This window comes from Anoplopoma fimbria, chromosome 20 (assembly GCF_027596085.1).
Source record: "Anoplopoma fimbria isolate UVic2021 breed Golden Eagle Sablefish chromosome 20, Afim_UVic_2022, whole genome shotgun sequence".
In the NCBI taxonomy this organism is placed as follows: domain Eukaryota; kingdom Metazoa; phylum Chordata; class Actinopteri; order Perciformes; family Anoplopomatidae; genus Anoplopoma; species Anoplopoma fimbria.
Genome location: NC_072468.1, coordinates 797,864 through 819,308, shown reverse-complemented (window position 1 = coordinate 819,308; position 21,445 = coordinate 797,864). Strand labels below are relative to the sequence as shown.

At 37.2% G+C, this 21,445-nt stretch overlaps 3 protein-coding genes across 5 annotated transcripts; 1 reads left to right on the top strand and 2 right to left on the bottom strand.

The window, feature by feature from the left end:
- Positions 1-1,833: 1,833 nt before the first annotated feature.
- gsdmeb (gasdermin Eb) lies at positions 1,834-6,149 on the top strand. The gene is made up of 10 exons (XM_054622046.1): positions 1,834-1,932; positions 2,277-2,499; positions 2,586-2,778; positions 3,136-3,310; positions 3,954-4,074; positions 4,153-4,263; positions 4,615-4,742; positions 4,851-5,019; positions 5,204-5,277; positions 5,401-6,149. Exons 2-10 carry the CDS (start codon positions 2,295-2,297, stop codon positions 5,626-5,628), a joined length of 1,404 nt encoding a protein of 467 aa, XP_054478021.1. The 5' UTR covers positions 1,834-1,932; positions 2,277-2,294; the 3' UTR covers positions 5,629-6,149.
- Positions 6,150-8,340: 2,191 nt separating this feature from the next.
- pals2a (protein associated with LIN7 2, MAGUK p55 family member a) lies at positions 8,341-17,762 on the bottom strand. Of its 3 annotated transcripts, none has more exons than XM_054621167.1 (14): positions 17,641-17,762; positions 15,813-15,897; positions 15,122-15,246; positions 14,210-14,328; positions 12,898-13,050; positions 12,124-12,273; positions 11,674-11,901; positions 10,820-10,951; positions 10,570-10,672; positions 10,357-10,422; positions 10,068-10,229; positions 9,773-9,975; positions 9,555-9,683; positions 8,341-9,433 (listed from the first exon to the last, which is right to left on the bottom strand). In XM_054621167.1, exons 3-14 carry the CDS (start codon positions 15,150-15,152, stop codon positions 9,257-9,259), a joined length of 1,653 nt encoding a protein of 550 aa, XP_054477142.1. In that variant the 5' UTR covers positions 15,153-15,246; positions 15,813-15,897; positions 17,641-17,762; the 3' UTR covers positions 8,341-9,256. The 3 variants fall into 3 exon arrangements, with proteins under 3 accessions (XP_054477142.1, XP_054477143.1, XP_054477144.1); XM_054621168.1 differs by lacking the exon at positions 17,641-17,762 and adding an exon at positions 15,977-16,047; XM_054621169.1 differs by lacking the exon at positions 15,813-15,897.
- Positions 17,763-18,974: 1,212 nt separating this feature from the next.
- On the bottom strand, positions 18,975-19,775 carry LOC129109179 (peptide YY-like). The gene is made up of 3 exons (XM_054621185.1): positions 19,588-19,775; positions 19,396-19,485; positions 18,975-18,999 (listed from the first exon to the last, which is right to left on the bottom strand). The coding sequence occupies exons 1-3, from the start codon at positions 19,749-19,751 to the stop codon at positions 18,975-18,977; spliced, it is 279 nt and encodes a 92-aa protein (XP_054477160.1). The 5' UTR covers positions 19,752-19,775.
- Positions 19,776-21,445: the final 1,670 nt, after the last annotated feature.

Sequence of the window (21,445 nt, the reverse complement as noted above, 5' to 3'; positions counted from 1 at the left end):
CTGGGTGAACTGTTTTCTGTCTCAAGCCACAATTGATAAAATGCCAGCACAGAGCTAACTCATTCAATTCACAGCTTTGGGATTTAGCCACTTTACATGATGTGCTTGACTTCTTATCAATACTACTGTACGTGTTGCTTTAGTGTAACTATAATCAAAGGCTAAAAAAACAATAATTGATCCCTGAAACAAGTTAAGGTTATCAGATAAGTCAAATATGTCACTGAATACATCAATAAATAACAATGAAGTTGTATGATAAACCATGTTGCGTTGATGAAAAAACACTAAAAGACTGAGCTAACACTAGTAGCTTCTAGTGCCTGCAATGCTAATTACATTATTACAAAAGTGTACAGAAATGCTGATGATTTTATGGGGTAAAAACAAAATACTTGGTCATTTAAATCTAATGTATCTGTTCAGATTTAAATACTAACCTAGAATGAAGTAGCATACTACTGACTGAATCTGATCTTGTGTACACAATTCAAAGATGTCAAGTGAAGCTGGTGAATAGTTTATTTATTTCCACTAGGTGGAAGCAAATAGCCATCATGGAGCAGAGACAGTACAGAGACCTCAGGGAAACCAGCAGTGATGTCATAGATCACCCTGACCTGCACTGAGCAAAGTCTTTGCACTCTTTGGAACTAGCTGGCCGGCTTCCCAACATGATTGACAAATCACATCGTTTATGTGGACCAGACATTCACTTATCATTTGCACTTCAGCAAAATATATTTAATTGTGTCCTCGACGAAAAGAAAGACATTTAATACATACAACGTGATATACCAATGCACACACGTTTGATACCCAACAGCCTATTGTGGTGGGGACAAAGAAATACAATTATTCAGCTTGTTCACAATGATACCTATAATAATAATAATAATAATAATAATAATAATAATAATAATAATAATAATAATAATGATAATGATAATAATAATAATAATAATAATAATAATGATAATGATAATAATAATAATAATAAATAATAATAATAATAATAATAATAATAATAATAATAATGATAATAATAATAATAATATAATAATAATAATGATAATAATAATAATAATAATAATAATAATAATAATAATAATAATAATAATAATAATAATAATAATAATAATAATAATAATAATAATAATAATAATAATAATATTAATAATAATAATAATAATAATAATAATGATAATAATAATAATAATAATAATAAATAATAATGATAATAATAATAATGATAATGATAATGATAATGATAATAATAATAATGATAATAATAATAATAATAATAATAATAATAATAATAATAATAATAATAATAATAATGATAATGATGATAATGATAATGATAATAATAATAATAATGATAATAATAATAATAATAATGATAATAATAATAATAATAATAAATGATAATAATAATAATAAATAATAACAATGATAATAATAATAATAATAATAATAATGATAATAATAATAATATTAATAAAAATGATAATAATAAATAATACATAAATAATGAATAATAATGAATAATGAATAATAAATAATAATTATGATTATTATTATTATTATTATTATCATTACTATTCACCCTCGTATTTTTGTAGTAGCAGTAATAATAATAATATGAACAATTATTATTATTATTATTATAATAACATCATTATTATAATAACATCATTATTATAATAATAAAAACGGGTATTATGATGATTATGATCGTTGGTTTCGCTTTGCCTCAGTACCACGCCCTCTCCTCCTGTGAAGGAGGCGGAGCGTCGATTGTTCAAAACAAGCTGCTAAACCGAGCCGACATGGAGGAGGACCGGGTGTTATAAAGGTCTGCCGGGTGTTATAAAGGTCTGTCTCTAACACAGGTACTCGTCAGGTTCCTCTCTCAAACAAGGACTTCGGGTAAGCGATCAAACATGCAGCATTTGATGCTTTTTTGGTTCTACAAGCAGAACAACAGCTGGATACAGATGTGTTTTTCTGAATGATGCTACTAGCATGTAACGTGTGCTGCTTTTTCAATGTGGTAAATCTTTGCAAGTGACTACTTATTTTAATATTCTGTGTTTCTTTTTGTTTTGCTTGATATGTTGTAGAAGTTCAGTTAGTGTCGTGAGTTGTGGTTGTGTTATGAGAACTTCAATAATATAAGTAATGTGGACGATGAGAGGATTGTTGAATAACACCTTTCCTCTCACTCTGAGGAGGAGCTCACATGTCCTCACTCTTCATTGTCACCCTCACAGGTTTCATTCAGCCGGGAGATGTTTGCAACAGCAACCAGAAACTTTGTGCAGGAGGTGGATCGTGGAGGTTTGCTGATCCCAGTGTCCAGCCTGAATGACACCATTAATCTTCTGACAGTGGTGGTGAAGCACAAGCGCTTCTGGGTCTGGCAGAAACCCAAGTACATTCCAACTGATTTTAACCTCAATGATATACTGACAGGAGACACACCTATAAAGCCAGGTAAACATCAAAACCCTATGTATGCTGAGTTGTATGTCTTCATTCTTTTATGATGACAGAAAACTGAAATGTTTCACTGTCCACAGTTGTCGTAGAGACAGATTTCATCAAATACAATGGGACATTTGGTGACAACATTCAGGGGACCGTAGACGCAAATTTTGCCAAGTCCAATGTGAGCCTTGAGGGTAAAGACTCTTCCAAACTCCAGTCATCGTTTGGCAGTTTGAAGAAAGAAGAAGTGGATGTGCAGAAGTTGCTGCGAGGCTCCAAAGACAGGTTAGTTCCCCTCACCTGTTCCCCCTGTCCTGTCTCACTTAAATAGGGTTGAATTGAAAGAGAAACACTGTAAACATCATCTGACGTGCAGTGTGTATAGGAGTGATCTTTGTCCGACCATAAAGTTGAACGCAAAAAGGGAGGCTCTGTTGAATATTAACATTCGCAAGAAAATTGCTTGTTTTGGTATAAGATGGATCTTTTTATATTCTAAAGTTTTAGACTGTATTTCACAGAATATAGAATATATATATATATATATATATATATATATATAGTTTGTATGTATTTCATAATATTCCAAGAATATTCCCTGTTAAACATTATACTGGTGTTTTTGTGAATTCAACCCGTCAGGGTCCTGGATATGTCCCATGGTCTGGTCCAGCAGACTAAGGAGAAGCCCAGACAGGTTTTTGGGATTGTGAAGGAGCGTATTGTGACTACTCAGCCCAGTTCTGTCATAGAGGAGGTGCAGCAGGGAGCACAGTGTGGAGGAGCACTGAGCCTCTGCGGGCCCAACAGCACAAAGGTACAGTACCGTATTAAACTAATTTATTATAGTAGTGTAGCGTTTGTAATTTTATGTGTAAGGGTTCATTACAACAGAAAAGGCTTCCTCTACTGTAAGCATGTATAGTCAACATGATGTTCCAGGAATCATTAGCGATGTCATGATTTAAAAAAATACTTATTGTTCATATGTTTTGTTCGTTGCATCCAATTTCTTGATTGATTTTAAGTTCTGCATCCAACTTTTAGCTTTGAGTAGGTGGAGACAGCAGGGCCCTTTTTTTTTTCTTGTTAAGAAGAAGGGATTTTGGAGGGAAAATTAGATCGATCTTGCTCTTTGATCATTTAGTTGCTCTGTGTTTTCAGTAAGACGGAGAGGAAGAAGAAGTATTTGCTCTTTGATTCAGAAAGACTGATATCAAAACATTCTCTGTTCATGTCCTTGTGGATGAAAAGTTTTCTGACATTAACATCCTCATTTTTACATCCCTTTGAGTCAAACACAACAGCCAATGGGTCTACAAATGTCCCAGGAACTAACAACTGTTAACCAGCAGTAATACATTGTTTTTAAACTGGATATTTATTTTAAAACAGACTGAGTTTTGTTATAATTTCTGTGTTTGGGCTCACATGTTTTCAATATTATTGCAAATCCGCAGGTTTCCTTGAAGGAGAATGGGAGCTTGAGTAAAGACAGTGATATCACCATGGAGATTCCCATCCATACTACCATTGCATATGCTCTAATAGAGCTAGAGATCAAACATGATGGGCACTATGGTGAGAAATTATTCAAGCATAACTGATTAAACTCTACTGCAGTTACATTTTAAATGTAACATGTTGTAATTTCCACAGAGCTGTGTCTGATGCCAGACACCACTGGACGTTTTGAAGTAGACGGCCCCAAGAAAGGACTGTTGCATGTCTTTGGAGCTCCTGCCTCTGAAAATAGCAACCTTACCCAAGGTAAATTACTGTTTTCTTCTCTGCAGACATAGAACACGTGGCTATAGATGATTGTTGTAGCGCATGACGTGTTCAGAAAGGCATGTTGTTTTACAAGCACAAAGATTCTCTACAGATTAGAAGCTGCCTGTCTTATCATAATGGTGTGATAACTGCTTGTTAAGTGTTTTGACCTATATTTTATTGTCTCTGGGGTCAACTTGTGCCCAGAGACAATTAACTTTTATGTTTTCTATACTTTTATTTTATGAAGTGCCTCGTTCAATCTTAGTGTTAAGTGACCTGCTGCATGTGCACATTTACTCTGTGGGGGCGGATGTTTAAGTGTATCCATTTTGTTTTTTTATTTAGAGCTGGAGCAACTGAAAGAGCATTTCCAACTGCTTTCAGCTCTTCCTGCCACCACAAGGTCTTCTCTACTCCAACAAATCACAAAAGTAATGGCGGACCGAGGGGCTCTCAGTTCACTGCAGAACGTGGTAAGCGTTGACAGAGAAGAGATGTCAACACAGAGTTATATTATGGAGTAAACATTTAGAGCTTCTATAAAACTGGCTTTTAAATCTAGGCGTTTTCCTCTGTCTCAGCTGGAACAGATGTGCTTTGATAAGAGACCTGCCCTTGGTGATGATGTCACAACGACAGAGTCACAAAAACAGAACGTCCAAGCAATTATCGACCTTTTAGAGCAATCTGGTCAAGTGGATTCCAGAAGAGTCCTCTCGGCATTTCACCTCATTACCAGCGCCATGGACGGTGAGAAAGCTAGACTTAACTTAAAAATGTTGCTCGACTTTCTCACTCTGTGAAAAAAAACACCTTGATTAAAGTCAGCAAGAGATGTATGTTGAGTTGCTGAGTTCCCATTGCTTGCAGAATGTCTTAAAAATCCAATTTCCTCAAGCTCTGTTTTCATCCTGTATCTGGGTCTATCTTTCAGAGATGACACATGATTGTCTTTCTGTTTTGGGAATGTGCTGCAGCCTCACTGTGTTACCGGCTCTGGAGCTACTGGTAAGTAAAGTCAGTTTTTACAAACAAGAATACAAAAACATGTAATGTGAGTTTTTTTATTTTATTTCATTGTGCATCCCATTGATTTAACCGCCTTTTATTTTCTTGTCACGTCTGTTCCAGGTGCAGTGCGTATCGGGGAAGGGGGAGTTGCCTCTGAGCAGCTCAGGCTTAGCTGCACTGACAGAAGACGTCTATGAAAAGACTGAACTTCTGTTTGCCTCCTCTAATGTGTCCCTGAAGAGAGATGGAAACACAGTGAAGACAGAAATAAGCTCCCTCTCAGGAAACCGTCCTCTGGTCCTGTGTATCGCTGTCAGAGGTCTTGCCTCGTTAGCCAACTGTGATTGAACTGAAGACAGATTAATATCCTCCCAAAACTTGAGACTTAACACTAGAATGAGGTAAAGTGGATCAAGTAGATCAATTGTTATCTATGAATGTTTGGTTTTTTTCTCTTTTTGGTGAAGTAGAATTTCCACTAAGACAATTATTCTGTAAGGCAACTATGTAAAGTTGTGTGTTACTAAAAGTTAAGCCACACCTTCAAGCCTCACCTTCACACCTTTTTGGGTCATAGTATTTAAAAGAAGAATCTTGTTTCATTGTAACCTTAAAATGACATTTTATGAACAGATTTGCATTTGTTATTTTTTTACCACCATTGTCTGGGTGAATACTAGATTCTGATTGGCTGTAGGGTGTCGTTTAATTCCTGATATAGGACGAGGAACATATAAAAGAGGAAGAGTCACTACATCAGTATCCTAGTTCTATTAAGGCATTGCAAGTCCCACTACAAATCTATAAACATATCTGTGTTGTTTCACCTTTGACTGCAAATTGCTTTTACAAAATAAAAAATAAAAACATTACCATCTAATGGATTGAAATGTAGTCCAACAAATGGGTTCAAGACTGGTTAAGGATCCTTTACGCCATTCTTGAGGAGTTTGACATACTATAGCATGACTTTTAAGGACATATTACTTGGAGCATTTGAGTACAATTACTTTTTATGACTTTTTTACGACATACTATACTGTGGCTTTTTATTACTTTTTTCAACATACCATACTTTGACTTTTCAAAACTTTTTTTTCGACACACTATATTATGACTTTTTATTTAGACATAAAATACTATCTCACATTTTCAACATACCATTCTATATTTTCCTTATACATACTATACTATGACATTTTATGACTTTTATTTCAACATACTATACAATGACAATGACTTTTTATGACTTTTTTCAACATGAAATACTATGACACGTTTTAAACATATAGTATGACTATTTTCGACTTATTATACTAAGACTTTTCATGACTTTTTACAACATACTATATGATGACTTTTTATGACTTTTAAGATGAGACATTTTCAACATACTTTACTTTGACTTTTTTATACATACTATACTATGACTTTTTTCAACTTACTATACTATGACCTTTTATGACTTTTTTCAAAATACTATACTATGACCTTTTATGACTTTTTTTAAGATGAAATAGGATGAGACTTTATATTACTTTTTATGTGTTTTTTTCAACATGAAATACTATTTCAGATTTTCAACATACCATACCATGACTTTTTATGACTTTTTTGGACATTAAATACTGTCATATGCGTTTTTACATACTACAAAATTACTTTTTTAACACAATTATACTAGGGCTTTTGATGACTATTGTCTACATACTATAGTATGATTTTATATTGACCTACATTATAATTACTTTTCATAACTTTTTATTTATTTTAATTACTTTTTTTTTTTTTTACATATTATACCATAACTTCTTTTCGACATACATGTTTTTTTGACAAAGTGTACTATGGCTTTTTTTGGACTTGAAATTCTTTTAAGTCTTAAGTATTGACTTACTATACAATTACTTTTTTACATAAATTATACTATGGCTCATATTGATTTTTTTAACATAATATAGTATGATTGTATTTCAACATACTATACCATGACCTTTCATGTCTTTTGTTCGACAAACTATTCTATGAATTTTTTCCGAACCACTATCCCATGACTTTTAATGACTTCTATTCAAATTGCCCTATTATGACTTTACATTACTTTTTACAACATAAAATACCATGACTTTATTTCATATTCTGTATTTGTTTACCAGGTAGAGTGTTTGCCATATAATGTCTGTGTATGGGTTTAAAACTAGTTAAGGATCCTTTTCACCATTCATGAGGCTACAAACTATAGACTTTTTATTTACTTTTTTATTACTTTTTTCAACATGCGGTGGTGTAGTGGTTAGCACTGTCGCCTCACAGCTAGAAGGGCCTGGGTTCAATTCCCGGGCTGGACAACCTTCTGTGTGGAGTTTGTGGGTTCTCTCCGGGTTCCTCCCACTGTCCAAAGACATGCAGCTTAGGTTTATTGAAGACTCTAAATTGCCTGTAAGTGTGGATGTGAACATGAATGGTTATCTGTTTATATATGTCAGCCCTGCGACAGACTGTCCAGGGTGTACCCTGCCTTCACCCTGCCTTCACCCATTGACAGCTGAGATCGGCTCCAGCACCCCTGCAACCCTTAACTGGATAAGCAGGTTACGGAAATGAATGAATATACTATGACTGTTTTATGACTTATTTTCGACATACAATATTATAACTTTTTATTTAAAAAAATGGAGATAAAAAACCATGACATGTTTTCGACATACTATACTTTGAGTTATTTGGAAAAACAATACCATGACTTTTAATGACTTTTTTTTTTTTTTAATACTATACTATAACTTAGTATGACTTTTTTTCTTGCCCACATATACTATAGCCTTTTATGAATATTTTTGACTTTTGTTACCATGAGTTTATTTCAACATACTATACTCTGACCTTTTAAGATCAACTATAGTATGATTTTTTATTGACACACTATACTATAAAAAGCATAGCCTCAGGTCGTTAAATATCTTCTCCTCCAGTTTGTGAACACATACTCAACACAAGTTTGTCAAGAAATTCCACAAAATGAGCAAAGCAAAACCAAAGCGGATCATTAGAAAACACCAGTTATTTATTTGACATCTGAAAATACATATTTTCTGAATTCTTGTAAAATATACCTTTTATAAGTAAATATGAACTTTATTTAAAACAGTTAAGTTTTAGTAATATCACATCAAAAGGGATGGTTCGCTGAGATTTAAGTACCCTGTTAAGAGTTCTGTGGAAAGTTTCTTTAAACAAAGACAGCACCATATCGACGGGTCTAACAGTCAGAAATACTTACATGATCTAAATGTCTGACAAACAATCAACATAATTAATGTAATCTGTTGTGCTTGAGTGAAAGAGAAATAATGGGTAAACACTACAGAATTATTATTTTTTCTGTACAAAAAACAGTGACAGTGAGTTTTAACTGCAGAGACAGCAGAGCATAAATGCAGCCTTGAGGAAGAAGGTCTCAAAAACATGATTCTATTCTACATGTATGACAAGTTTGTAGTGACAAAATGAGATGACGTACTGAGACATATGCACTGTAAACTGTAACACTGAGGTATCGTTCTTTTCAATGAGCAAGCTCTCCTCATTTATTGCTAAATAAATACCTATTTTACATACAGAGCGGAAGAATTAAAACAGGACACGACAAAAATCGCATTTGCTTTTAAAATATCCTGACACAAGGCCCAGTATTTTCTCCCAATCCACATGAATAGAAAGTATTCTTTTATTTATTTATTTTTAAATGCCAATAAATAAGTACACTTCCTGTGCATTGGGTGTTGCATAGAGAGCTAGAAATAAATCTGGCAATTCAGATCAAGGTGACTCTGCCACAGCTTTGTGCAAGACCCATATTCACACAGGTCTGATGTGTCCATGGGTGCAGTGTTGAATTCTCTGTCCCTTAAGGTATTCCCTCTCATACCAAGCTAGCAGCTCGAACAGCAATGTCTTTCCAGTAGGTTGTAAAACATCAGTACACCCAGCTGACTGGAACCCACTGGGGCTCTATGAATAATCGCTCTACCACCTCTTGCAGTTTGTCAAAGGCCTTGTCCAGATTGTCATTGACAATAGTCAGGTCAAAGTAGTGGCTATATGCCCGACGAATCCTGGCACTCTCGTCCACAGTCTTCTTCAAATCGTTCTCCTGTTATAGTGAGAGATTCAGCCCATTAGGATGATGAAGGCAACAACTATATCATGAGTTATAACCCCTGAAAGGTCATCATCATAACTATATAGGAACCTTAAATGCTCTTAAAACATACCGTGAGAAGTTTGGTAGTTAGTCCAGCATCTATCACAGCTTTGTGCATAGCTCTTAGGGTATCCAGTTCAGGAGCAGCAATAAACACCACAAATGGCATAAACTCAGCAGTCTTCAACAGTTTCAGGGCCTGGGCAAAAAAATATAATATCATATGTCACAACCAAAGATTTAGGGGAATAAAGATCTACACGTTGAAATCGTGAGCCTTTGACTAACCTGAGGATTGACGTCCAGGATGCAGGTACGCCTTGCATTCACCACTTCATGGATGGAGTCGATCTTGGTGCCATACAGGTTGGCATCATACTCGCCATGCTCCAGATAACGGTTCTCCTTGATGTCCTTCTCCATCTCCTCTCGCGTCACAAAGCAGTAGTTCTGGCCGTCTCTCTCCTCTTCCCGCGGATGTCGTGACGTGACTGGAGATTAAAGGTGAGGAGAGGTGTTACCCTGGCAGCAAAACTAGTTGCAGAGAATTCAATTACCTCAGCCGCCTGTCTCACTCACTCACAGGGTACAGTGGTTCCATATCGCAGAGGGTTCATGACGATAAGTCTGTTCTTCAGGCTCCGCCTCCCAACTCCCTGGGCTCCAATCAGAACCAGCGTTTTCCTCTGAAACGGTGGCATCTTGGCTACTTCCTCATAGATCTGCAGCTCGTAGCGGTCAAACTCTGTCCAACATAATTCACAGGCTGGATGAGTACCGTAATGTTGTTTATACATTTACAATTTCACCCTGCAAACTTTTCACAAAATGTCTTCTATGTACAAAAAATAAGATCAAATGGTGAATCACACCTGCATTCTTTGAAGTGAGGTACATCATTTTTTTCTTCTTTTTCTTCGCAGTTCCGCAGATCAACCCTGAGATAAAATTAAAGTAAGCATCAGATCACCACATGGTGGTGCTAAAGCCAAGTCTTTTCTGACTAGCAGGTTAGCTTAACAAGAAAAAGAAGCCGGGAGAATGGTGTGAATGAGTTGGATTGCGTGAACATGATTTGAACTCACCTGTACCAGAAGTATCCAAGTCTTTTCTCACAAAAGCTTTCCTCTTCTCCTCCAAGAACTGACTGGGGATGAGACCAGTCGCTCCACCAACAACTTTGCGTGCCTAATCGGAAATCGGAGCAGTTAAGAGATTACATATTTCACAGAGCAAAAGACACCATGTCTAAGTATCTGCCACCACCTCACTTCTAATTAGATGTGCAGCTCTGTTCAAAGCAGCACTGTCCTTGTCAGGAATATATCTTCTCACCTGCCACCAGTTGGGGTCCTCCTTGTTGACTACGTGAAGGATGTCTCCCTTGGAAAAGGCCAGGCCAGCCTCTTTACAGGGGATCAAGCTGTCTGTGGCTGGATTATAGTTGAAGTGGGGCTTCAGATAAACCTACAATATCAGGTGTTAAGCTATTAGACAATCAAATCATACAAAGAGCATACAAAACAGGAATGAGCGACACCTTAAACACCTATTAAACTATATTGTCACATTTAGCTTTTTAATGTTAAATCATTTATTAATCTTGATTGTGTCTGACAGCTCGTTAAATGTCAAAATAATGTTACACAACAATCAAGATTATGTCCACTTCCCTTTTCCCTACACTCATAACCAAACAGTAGAATTAGATCATTCAACTCCCCCCATCACAAAGGTCAGTGTCTGACATAACCCTACACACTGCTCCTCGGTGTCAGCTGCTGTGTGTACCCGTTACTGTAAGAAGGGGAGGGGGTACTCCAGTGGATATACTGGTGCGTGTCCCAGATAGTGTGAGGAGTGTTATTAATAGACCCTCGCTGGGCTCAATTTTCAGAAGCCTGGCATTCTGAGATAACCCAGGTCAGGCAGCTCTCCCCCACAGCCTGACATGTACAGTATGACAGCCTTGTGCACTTTGCACACCGGCACTTGCACATCTACAAACACATCCTGTATTCTGGTGAACTTAACACACCGATTTCAAGACATCAATATAGTTTAAAAGGGCTCATTTAAAAAAAAGTAGTATTCAATTCAGATTTCCCAATGTCACAGGATTTTTAGTATCCCACAGGTGAATCACTGGGCAGGAAAACATATTAGCAGCCTCCTTTTTCTTCACCCACCTGTGGAGGTGTCGGTGTGTCTCTGTAGCTGGGCAGGACCTTGAGTGTGATGCTCCCACTGCAGTCCCCCAACAGCTCCTGGAGTTCATGGGGGCTCTGACCGACCGCACGACCGTTAACCTCGCGGATAATGTCTCCTGTGTGCAGCATGCCCTGCCTGTCAATCGAGCTGCCGTGCAGGATCCGTGCGATCACCATATCTCCCCGCTCAACACGGAACGTAACCCCCTGAAAGAGTCTAGTTTAGTATCATACATTCACACATCATAAATCATGCCGGAGGTCTATTTTATGGCATGGTCTGTCCGGTTGCTGTGAAAGCGGCAACTCATGTCGAGTTAAAATGTAAAACTAGGTCAAGCTATTCAGAAAATGGTCAATAAAAGAGGTCATGAATAAAACAGTGAACACGTTTCCTCTGCAGACCTGTGGTTGATATAAATGCCTTACCAGTGGTTCCCCAGCTTTCTTCTGGATGCCAATCATCCTGACAGCATCAGCTGGCATGAGTGAACTCGTCAACAAGGCGTTGCTGTTCACCGCAGTGTGGGGCATTTCATAGCACTTTGCAGCTACTTTATCATGAGCCTCTATCAAAGACTGAGGCAGAAGAAAGAAGAACAGGAGAGAGAAGTATGGACTGTAATAAAAGTATGGTCACATTCTCTATACTTTACCTTTCCTCAAGTGCATTTAAACCTTTTTCTCACTAAGACAACAATCAATAGTATGTGGTTCATGTACCAAAATACAAATATCTAACAGTGATTGCCACTGCAACATGCATTTGGGAAAAAAACTTTTATAAATGTTCAACTAATGATACAATTGAGAAGATAAATCATTTTCTTACCCTAGCAGCCACAACATAGAGTTAGCATTGTTCAGAGACTTTAAACTGCATCAGCAATGCAAAGGTTTACTGAAACTGTAGGTGACAGGTCTTCTCCCCCTGACTTTACCCACAAAACTCAGCCTGCTATTGGCCCAAGGAAATACAACCCCACCCTCCCATACCGCAACATGCAAGTGATTGAGAATAAAAAGGGCGACGAGGAAGCAGAGCTGCTACCCCTTCAGAGAATATTATCCAGTGGTTGACGTAAAATGTTCTGCTACTATTCCCACACAAGTAGAACACAAGCTAGACCGTTCACTCAACAAATCTCTGATCCATTTTCTCCCATTAATAAATGTGTACAAGAGGAAATAGGTCAAACATACCTTAAAGTGCGGCTCCTGAAGGATTTTGACAAGCTCGGCAGCGGTAGCATCTTTTTCTGGCAGGTTGTTGAGGCAATCCAAGATCTCTGTGACCAGCTGAACATTATCGTCCCGCACAGCTTTTAACTTAACTTCTTCAAGACGATCATGGGCCTACACACAAACAAATTCACTTCATCAGGCGGTTTGCTGAGAGCTTGGAGCACCACACAGTAAATAAAATGAAAATAAACCTCTTTATTTGTATTAGGGGTGGGGGAAATGTGGTTAGAGTTACAAATCATTACTTTTGAACCCCAAAAATCTTTTCTGGTTGATATTTTTGAGCATACAACCCTTTACTCTGTCTAAATCAGAACAACAACACTTTAAGTTCACCAATTTTGTCGAGCAAGTGCAAGCCACATCACCTGAACCTAGGTGAAAGGTGAATCCAAGGAAAGTATAGTTCCGTTTGTTAGAAAGGAGGACAAGAGCTTGCCTTTGTGACAGGCTTTTTCTATAGAAATCATTCTATTCATAGATATTGTAGTTGAACTTTGTGACCTAAATCTGCATCGGAGACAATTTAATTTAACTGGTGTTAAAAGAGAATGTGTTCTGTCTACTCAAGCTTAAGCAAAAGCTTTACATTACTTTTAAAAGGGGACATGACATTTTTTATGTTTGTTCACATAGATTTGATTATCTAGAGTGCCTACCAACCAACAAACTGTGAATTACAACAACACAGTATTTTTGGGGGCTGCCTAGATCAGAAAATATGTGATTCAACAAGCAATTTAGATTTAGCTCCACTACCTATGTCACATGCAGGCTCATAAGAATGTATTCATACGATAAGTCCTCTTTAGGTGAATATGTAAATCTCATAGTTGTTTCTCTCTTCTAAAAGACGAGCATAGTTATACCTCGCACTGGCCAGGAAACATTTCCTGCAAGTAATTTAAACCTCGACACCACAACAGTGAGCACACAGCAAGGTTAGTTAACATCACGGGGCTAGCACATGACAAGATGCTGTACATACTTGTTAAAGCACGATGTATGATTTAGAAAGAGAGATAAGCTTGAACTATTTCTCCCTCAGGCCCTCAAAAATGTTCCTTTCTCAATGGAATATGTTATTTAGCCTCACAGGGTACACTGCCGGGAAGCAGTCGTCCTGGATAGTTGGCATCATGTGAAACTTGTTACATCTTAATTTCCTCGACCTCACAGTGACATTTGCTCCGCTTTTAAAATAGAGCTAGAGCTCGATGGCCAGTAAATGAGATTGTAACGGTGTGTGTATGATGTGCATGTTTTTTACCTTTGCGAGGGAGCGGACGATGGGGCTCTCCATGATGCCTCTGAGGAATATGAGGTCAATATCTTTGGCTCCTGAGCCTGACGGCAGGTCTTTCAGGTTGTCCAGTACCTGCTGCATGGCTGAACGGGAAAAGTTTGAAGATTGGGTTAACAGAACGCCAAGCACACTTGTTACTTCTTTTGAGCTAGAGTGTTACTGCTTTGCGAATGCAAGCCGATAAGTTAGTGACAAAGCACACAGCCAGTAAAATAAAAAAATGAAATTCTAAGCCAATGAAAAAACAAACTAACAATGTGACTGTAATAAGAGCTTACAAGGCAAGAACAATAGTGGACAGTCTATCAATGGGCCAATTTACAGAGAACATCCCTTATTTCCCCTGCAGCAGCAACAAGCACGCACACAGAGTCACAAAGGAATTGTTCTCTAACAGATCTGCCTTGTAGAGACTGAGAGCACACTGCAAGAAACTGAAGCGCAAATCCTGACAAATACAGCAAGTCATTTCATATTCAATGATTTTAGTCCTCATAATTTCAATAAAATCCAATTATCACCTTTCCATTAAATTTGGTTTGTACGGCATTCTTTTTTCTTTATTTCAAAGAATAAGCAGTCCATTTGCATATTTTACAACTTGAATCAGAAGAAGGCAGAAATGCAGTCACTATTTGAGCCAAAACCTTGTTTTGCAAGTACATCATGTGGCAAATTTGTTGTTTTTTGTTATGTGTGGTTATTGAGGAACAAATGTGAAAGTTCAGAGGCGGCTGCAAAACCACCCACACATCCCTGGGTAGTGGGCACAGAACCATTCAAATGGTAATAAGCTGTCAAATGTGGCACACAGCAACAGTTCTGTGCAAAAGACAAGTTAGGACTTTGTCTTTGAGCTTTGTATTGACAGCTTACCTTTGCCAGACTTTGCATTGGCCACAGTCATGTTTAATATTCCTCAGCTCAGGACGGTGAAACTCTTTTAACACGGTGGAAAGCCGCCCAACTGCCTGCTTACAGAAACCAAGGCAACTGGAGAGCTGGAGAAGGTAGAAAAAAACCCTTCAAGTCATTAGTCTGTACACTAAGATCATACTGAACAAGCCATGTTATGAAGTTAATCAAGCTTAACTGACATTTACTAACATATGTTGCTGTTGAGCAAATTGTTGAAGATACAGTGTGGATGCATGAGACAGAAAAACATGTTTGTATGTTTCATGCATATGTTAGCACAGAGAGCTATAACAAATAGAGGGAATGACAAAGAGGGTCATTGAGTGACAAAGGATGAGTCTCCTGCCTTTCTGGCTAAAGGTTGTGCCAGGCAGACAGAGGGTGTTCTCTGGGCACTCTGTGCAAACAAGACCTCCAAACAGAGTGAGGCAAAAACAGCCCTACCAAGGCCCTAGTGGCTAGGTGGACAAACAAAAACATGTGCTTTCTGAGCAAAGGTCCCATTTAACAGTACAGAGTGACCTGCAAAAACATCATAAATGAATCACAGCACTTGACTGCATCTATACCAGGTCAGCAAAGACAGCAACAAGGGCAGATAATCATGCAAAGCCCCCCCCACCCCAAAAAGAGAAAGGCACAAACTCACCACCAAACTGTGTTCAAATCATCAGTGCATCACCCGACACGGAGCCCCACGTTTTTTTACAAAAGACTCATCTGGTAACTCTGGACTGAAGAGACAATGGAAAAAAATATATATATTATTCTTCTTATACGGTCAAATTTCAAGAGACAACCTTAAAAACCCACCTAGGTGATAAAAGCAGCTCGTGCTGGTAAGTAAGGTCCTCTCTACCCCTGGGTTGCCTTCTTTGCCCAGACTTCTCCTGTTCATTTAGTAGTATTGTAAATGCAGCCTTTGTGATTGGCTAAGTTAATCACATGACCTATATCTCTTTACAGAAGCTCATTAACTGCCACACAGTCAGATAAAGCTCAGCTCAGAAAGAGTAAGACTGGGAATATTACTTGTCTTCTGCAGATTTAAAAAGATCAAATATCACAAAAAGGAAGCCTTTCATTTCATGAGACACATATTGGAGGCTCCATTTCACTGAATTACAATGAAGATTGTTTTAGTAGTTGTTGACGTATGTTCACATAGGGTTGAAATGAAAGCAACCACTGTGCCTGGCCCTTTCCAAAAAAAATGGTCAAATCAGACTTGTTTACAGCCATAAACATTTTGGAGTTTGCTACAATTCTCCACCATAAAACCTCAAAATAGGATCCAATATGTCTGGACCCTAAACTAACTATATCCATGTATTACTGCAGAGGGTGTTAAAATACACTAATAGCACATTAAACCACTATTTTGACTACATTTAAACACTGAGCAGCAAAGATCTCTATTGTTGTGAGAACTGAGAGGTCAGATACCTCAGTAAAGTGTATTGTACTCCTAAACAGTCACACACTTTGAGCTAATTCACAATTCATATAAGTTAGGAGCCAGTCTTGATGAATCACCCGTTTAGAGACATTCACCATCTATAGTAGTTATGTCCATGGGGGCATTTACGCTCACACAAGGGGAGATATGTCTGATGTCATGGAAGGACATTCTATCTTTATTTTGTTGTATAGTATGTGTATTTATTGTCTGTGTAGTTGTATAGTATGTATAGTATAGTATGTGTATTTATTGTCTGTGTCTGTGTAGTTGTATAGTATGTGTATTTATTGTCTGTGTAGTTGTATAGTATGTGTATTTATTGTCTGTGTAGTTGTATAGTATGTGTATTTATTGTCTGTGTAGTTGTATAGTATGTGTATTTATTGTCTGTGTAGTTGTATAGTATGTGTATTTATTGTCTGTGTAGTTGTATAGTATGTGTATTTATTGAATATATATATATAAAGTAACTCACAGTCGGAGCAGAACCAAAGTCAGTCTTCCAGAAACGTGTTGCAGTGATTTAAACCTGCAGTGAAGCTAACTGGAACACGTGTGAGCACTTCACATGTCGGTACCTTAACACTGATCATGTTAATGATCATGTTAACCTTCATGCCCACCGACCTGCTGCTGTCTGCTACATGTTAAAGCTCAGTTAGCTGCTGTCAGGCTCTCATGTGCGCTGACTACATGTAGCTCATGTAGCTAGCAATGCTAACGACTCATAGCAAACACTCACATGTGACTACAGTTCAGACACACATGTATGTTACCACACAGGAGCAGGCAGCGAGATGAACCTGTTCTTCACTGAGCCGGTCCACGTGTTTCTGGTTAATTAGCCGTAAGGTACAACTAGCTGGACGTCCACGTTGCTAACTGTGATAGCATGTGTGCTAGCATGTGGCTAGCTAGCTAGCGTTAAGCTGCTCCTAACTAGAGGCTCCAGTTCCTGGTCAAATGAATGAATGAATGAATGAATGAATGAATGAATGAATGAATGATACGTTACCTAACTGAACCAGTGTCACTCGTCCACGCTGTTCTCCATTCCACAGGTTTCTAATTCGCAGACAACTTGCGCAACATTCAGGTTGGTTAAGTTGCTGCTGCTTCCCTCAGCTCATCCACACACACACACACACACACACACACACACACACACACACACACACAGTGAAGTCCTGCTCAGCACTGTGACCTTTAACCTCCAGCAAATACAGGTAGCTGAAAGCATGTGTGTGGAGGTGAATTGCATCTATAGTTTATGCAAATATTGTTTTGCCCAATCAAATGCAATGGCCCCTAAGCATAGATGTGAAACAACTTTACTTTTGATTTAATATTCAGCTCAATGCAACTATTTGGTCACCATTCATTCAAAACAATAGCCCTTCGACTTTGCTCAGTTTGACCAGCTACCATGACTTAGTATCTCTAGTTCTGAATTTTAAAATGTGCCAAAGTAGATATACATTTAGAGAGTTTACTGTTGAGTAGTATAACAGTAATGACAACCTCTTCTTACTCTGGCAAAACATCATGCACCATATCATTGTCTACTGACAACATATCTAAGAATTTGACTTTGATGAAACACTTACCCCATTAGGAAGAATTACTGTATCTGATCTTGCCTCCATTAATGGCAGCTGAGATATTCCATCCCCACATCTGGCTAAAAATAATCTAATTTGCACCACCCATCAACATGAAGCACCATCCCACTCACTAAATCTAGTTACAGCTGCACAGAAGCTGCTTTGGCGCTTTCGTAGTCACAGAGAGCCATGAAGCTTGGACCAGGTGTCATAACAGAGTCTCGTGATTCCCTTTTGATGTATCCAGGTCACTTGATTGGATTAAAGTGTTAATCTGTTATCAGGCAAGATGGAGGTACATCTGAGCTGGTTTAATATAACAAAGTACTATAAATGCAACCCTGTGGTTCACTCAAGTTACAGCTAATTTCTATTTAACTCTCCTCAAAAAGAACACAAGCAGCAGACATGAAGTATAAGATATTTGCCTAACTTGAAAAATACTCAAAATATTAGGTGCCTGTTCACCAGTAGAGAGCACTGTTACTCCATCAGTGAATGAAACAAATATTATATTGTGTTCAAAATATTACTACACTTCTCACATGCAAAGTAGTACTGTACTGCTGGATGTTTGTGAGACACTGGGTTAACACGTCAATAACATGTTTTAATGTAGCACTGACAACATTACAGACCAAAGTAGTTGCATTACACAATGTTTATTCCATGCAGTACAAGTTCATTTTATGTCAGTTAAAGATATTGCAGCAGTTATGTGACAGTTATCCCGAATATGACAGCTTCACCACAGTGGCAGACCATCATACCTACAAGACAAGCAAGATAAGTATTTAGCATAATTTCAAGTTAAGTTCCCCGTCCCTATTCACATTCAAGAGGAAGTAAGTGTAGTAAAACATTAATCATTTTCCAATCCAGTCCCATCCACCACTAACCTTAAAATTCAACACTTTTATGACAAAGTGTGAACATTAACTGAAGCTACACAAGAATGTATTTTTTGCATGACTGTTAAATTGAATTACACCATACATTGTATTGAAGTTTGTTTGTATTTTTTGGTATTTCATCTCACATATTCTGTCATGCAATATCATACATTATATTGCATATATCCAACATAGACAACACAAATTAGAAAATAAATAAATAATTAAAAGCAATATAGAATGAATAAAAAGCAGCCTTTTGAAATAATTTACCTGACGTAGTTTGATCCTGGAATACTCTCTGCGCTCTCCGTCATAAACACATCAGAAAATACAGTATCTGGGGTGTCTCTTTTCCCGTACCTATGCATAAAAAAAGAGCACAACAACAAATCAATACTTCTTTGCATGTGCTTTCAAAAAATATTTGAACTTACAGTATGTTTTAGAAATTGAAGAACTAACCTCTGTCTTGTAATGAGATTGATGTAGTGTCTCAATGCAGAATAATATTTGGCGAGCTCCTCAGGTGGTGCGCCTTCCCGGGGACTGGCAGGTTTGACTGGATATGCGCTTGTGCCAGAGTGAAAACAAGCCAAGAGGCAGAGAGCCAGAATACTCCGCGACATCACAGCACTGGAGCGAATCCTGGATCACAGTCAAAATACAAAAAAGTATTATTCAACAATGGTGCAATGCAAGAATCTGAAGTAGAAGCTCCATACTGGATTGATACTCCACTATGAAAGCTGCCTAATCCAATACTGACATTTAATCAAAAAGTGTGTCTTTTAATAAAAAGGTGTTAAATAAAGTAAATGCTTACATTATAATGCAACACAATGCAAATTCTGCTGTAGTTGATTTTCTCGCTGTTCAAGGCTCCTCTTTCAGATTCCCAACATTGCCTGTGTTTTATACTGTGTGTGTGTCAGAAAAAGAGGGAGGGTCATTTCATTCACTTCAGGGTACTCCTGAGAACTATGTTCTCCTCATTAGTTTAGAACGGCCTAAGAGTCAAAGCAGTTAACAAATGGAGAAACTTTTGTGAAACATTAAAGTGAAAAGACTAAAACAAGTAGTCGTCACAGAATTATTTGACTTTAAGGAATACATGTAGTGTTTTTTTGATATATTGAAAAATGTTTTATTAAAAATGTACTGCTGAAGTCAACATGTGCGTTGAGAATGTAATTATTCCTAAATTACCACAAATTAAACAATGAGTTTAATTGTGCATAAACTCATGGATGTGCACATAATTTATTCATATGAATTTAAATTGTAGTTAATTTATCCTTAATCATTTTGTTTATACATTAAATACACGAGAAAACCGTGACATGTTTGAAGGGCAGAAAAGAGTACCCTTCATTACAGCAAATTTCACTTCTGTTCAAAAACAACTTTTAGTATCGGCACAAATGGAAACAGACCTCTATTCATTTAGAATGTCCACTTAAGAGTCACAGCCAGCATGACAAGTCTCAATAAAACCAATGATGTGTAACTTCAAATGACCGATGACGGTCTGTTGTTTTCACATTAAGTTAAAATATGTTTGGGAAGATAATGTTTCAGTTTGTAGAGAATTGCAGAGGGGTCTGCATGAAGAAACAAAAACCTTAATTAATTTAAGTACGGATAATTAATCTCAAATATATAATCCTCTTCTGAAACTGATTAAAGAAAGTGTAGATGTATTTCTTGTTATCACATTTGCAATTGATAAGTCTCATAAATATAAACCTTTTGATTTTGCATCCTCCTACGATTCCATCTCATATAAGAAATCTACATGAATGCAAAACAATGACTCCCCTTTTAACACTACTGACTGACACACAGTTGTATTAAGACAATAACTAAACCATTTTGGCAAAAGCAGGAAGCATAGTTCCAAATTACACCAAATCATACAAGATAGGGCAGTAAATCGCTCAAACCCATAGATTTCCAATTGTTGGTTGATAGAGTGCACAAAAAGCTTTCAGTCCCTAAATGGTAAGATTACTTTGATGGTAACTATTTTCTTTGAAGAGCACTTGTTAAATTTGACAGCAGTTTGGTGCTGTCGTTTCCTCTGACAGTCATAGGAGAACTCTATTCTAGAGCATCAGCACAGTCTTTCCAGGAAAAGTACATACGAACTATAACATTTCAACATCACATTATAAACAGAATATATATACATTTTTTATTTCAATACAATCAAAATATCACTCCCTATCAGTTGACCTCTATACAAATCTGTCAACATAAATACTTCTGCTGAGCCAAGTAATGAACATTGTCAGGTTTGAAATAGAAAGGATGTGTCCTT

What these genes read in the sequence shown, in the direction of transcription:
- LOC129109179 (XM_054621185.1), bottom strand. Translation starts at nt 19,751, where the DNA reads ATGTCGCGGAGTATTCTGGCTCTCTGCCTCTTGGCTTGTTTTCACTCT. An exon ending in AATCTCATTACAAGACAGAG is followed by an intron (nt 19,486 to 19,587) that starts GTTAGTTCTTCA and finishes TTTTATGCATAG; the next exon opens with GTACGGGAAAAGAGACACCC. An exon ending in CCAGGATCAAACTACGTCAG is followed by an intron (nt 19,000 to 19,395) that starts GTAAATTATTTC and finishes CTTGTCTTGTAG; the next exon opens with GTATGATGGTCTGCCACTGT.
- pals2a (XM_054621167.1), bottom strand. Translation starts at nt 15,152, where the DNA reads ATGACTGTGGCCAATGCAAAGTCTGGCAAAG. An exon ending in AGGACCCCAACTGGTGGCAG is followed by an intron (nt 10,673 to 10,819) that starts GTGAGAAGATAT and finishes ATTTCCGATTAG; the next exon opens with GCACGCAAAGTTGTTGGTGG. An exon ending in TCCTGGACGTCAATCCTCAG is followed by an intron (nt 9,684 to 9,772) that starts GTTAGTCAAAGG and finishes TTTTTTGCCCAG; the next exon opens with GCCCTGAAACTGTTGAAGAC.
- gsdmeb (XM_054622046.1), top strand. Translation starts at nt 2,295, where the DNA reads ATGTTTGCAACAGCAACCAGAAACTTTGTGCAGGAGGTGGATCGTGGA. An exon ending in GCGGGCCCAACAGCACAAAG is followed by an intron (nt 3,311 to 3,953) that starts GTACAGTACCGT and finishes GCAAATCCGCAG; the next exon opens with GTTTCCTTGAAGGAGAATGG. An exon ending in AAATAGCAACCTTACCCAAG is followed by an intron (nt 4,264 to 4,614) that starts GTAAATTACTGT and finishes TTTTTTATTTAG; the next exon opens with AGCTGGAGCAACTGAAAGAG.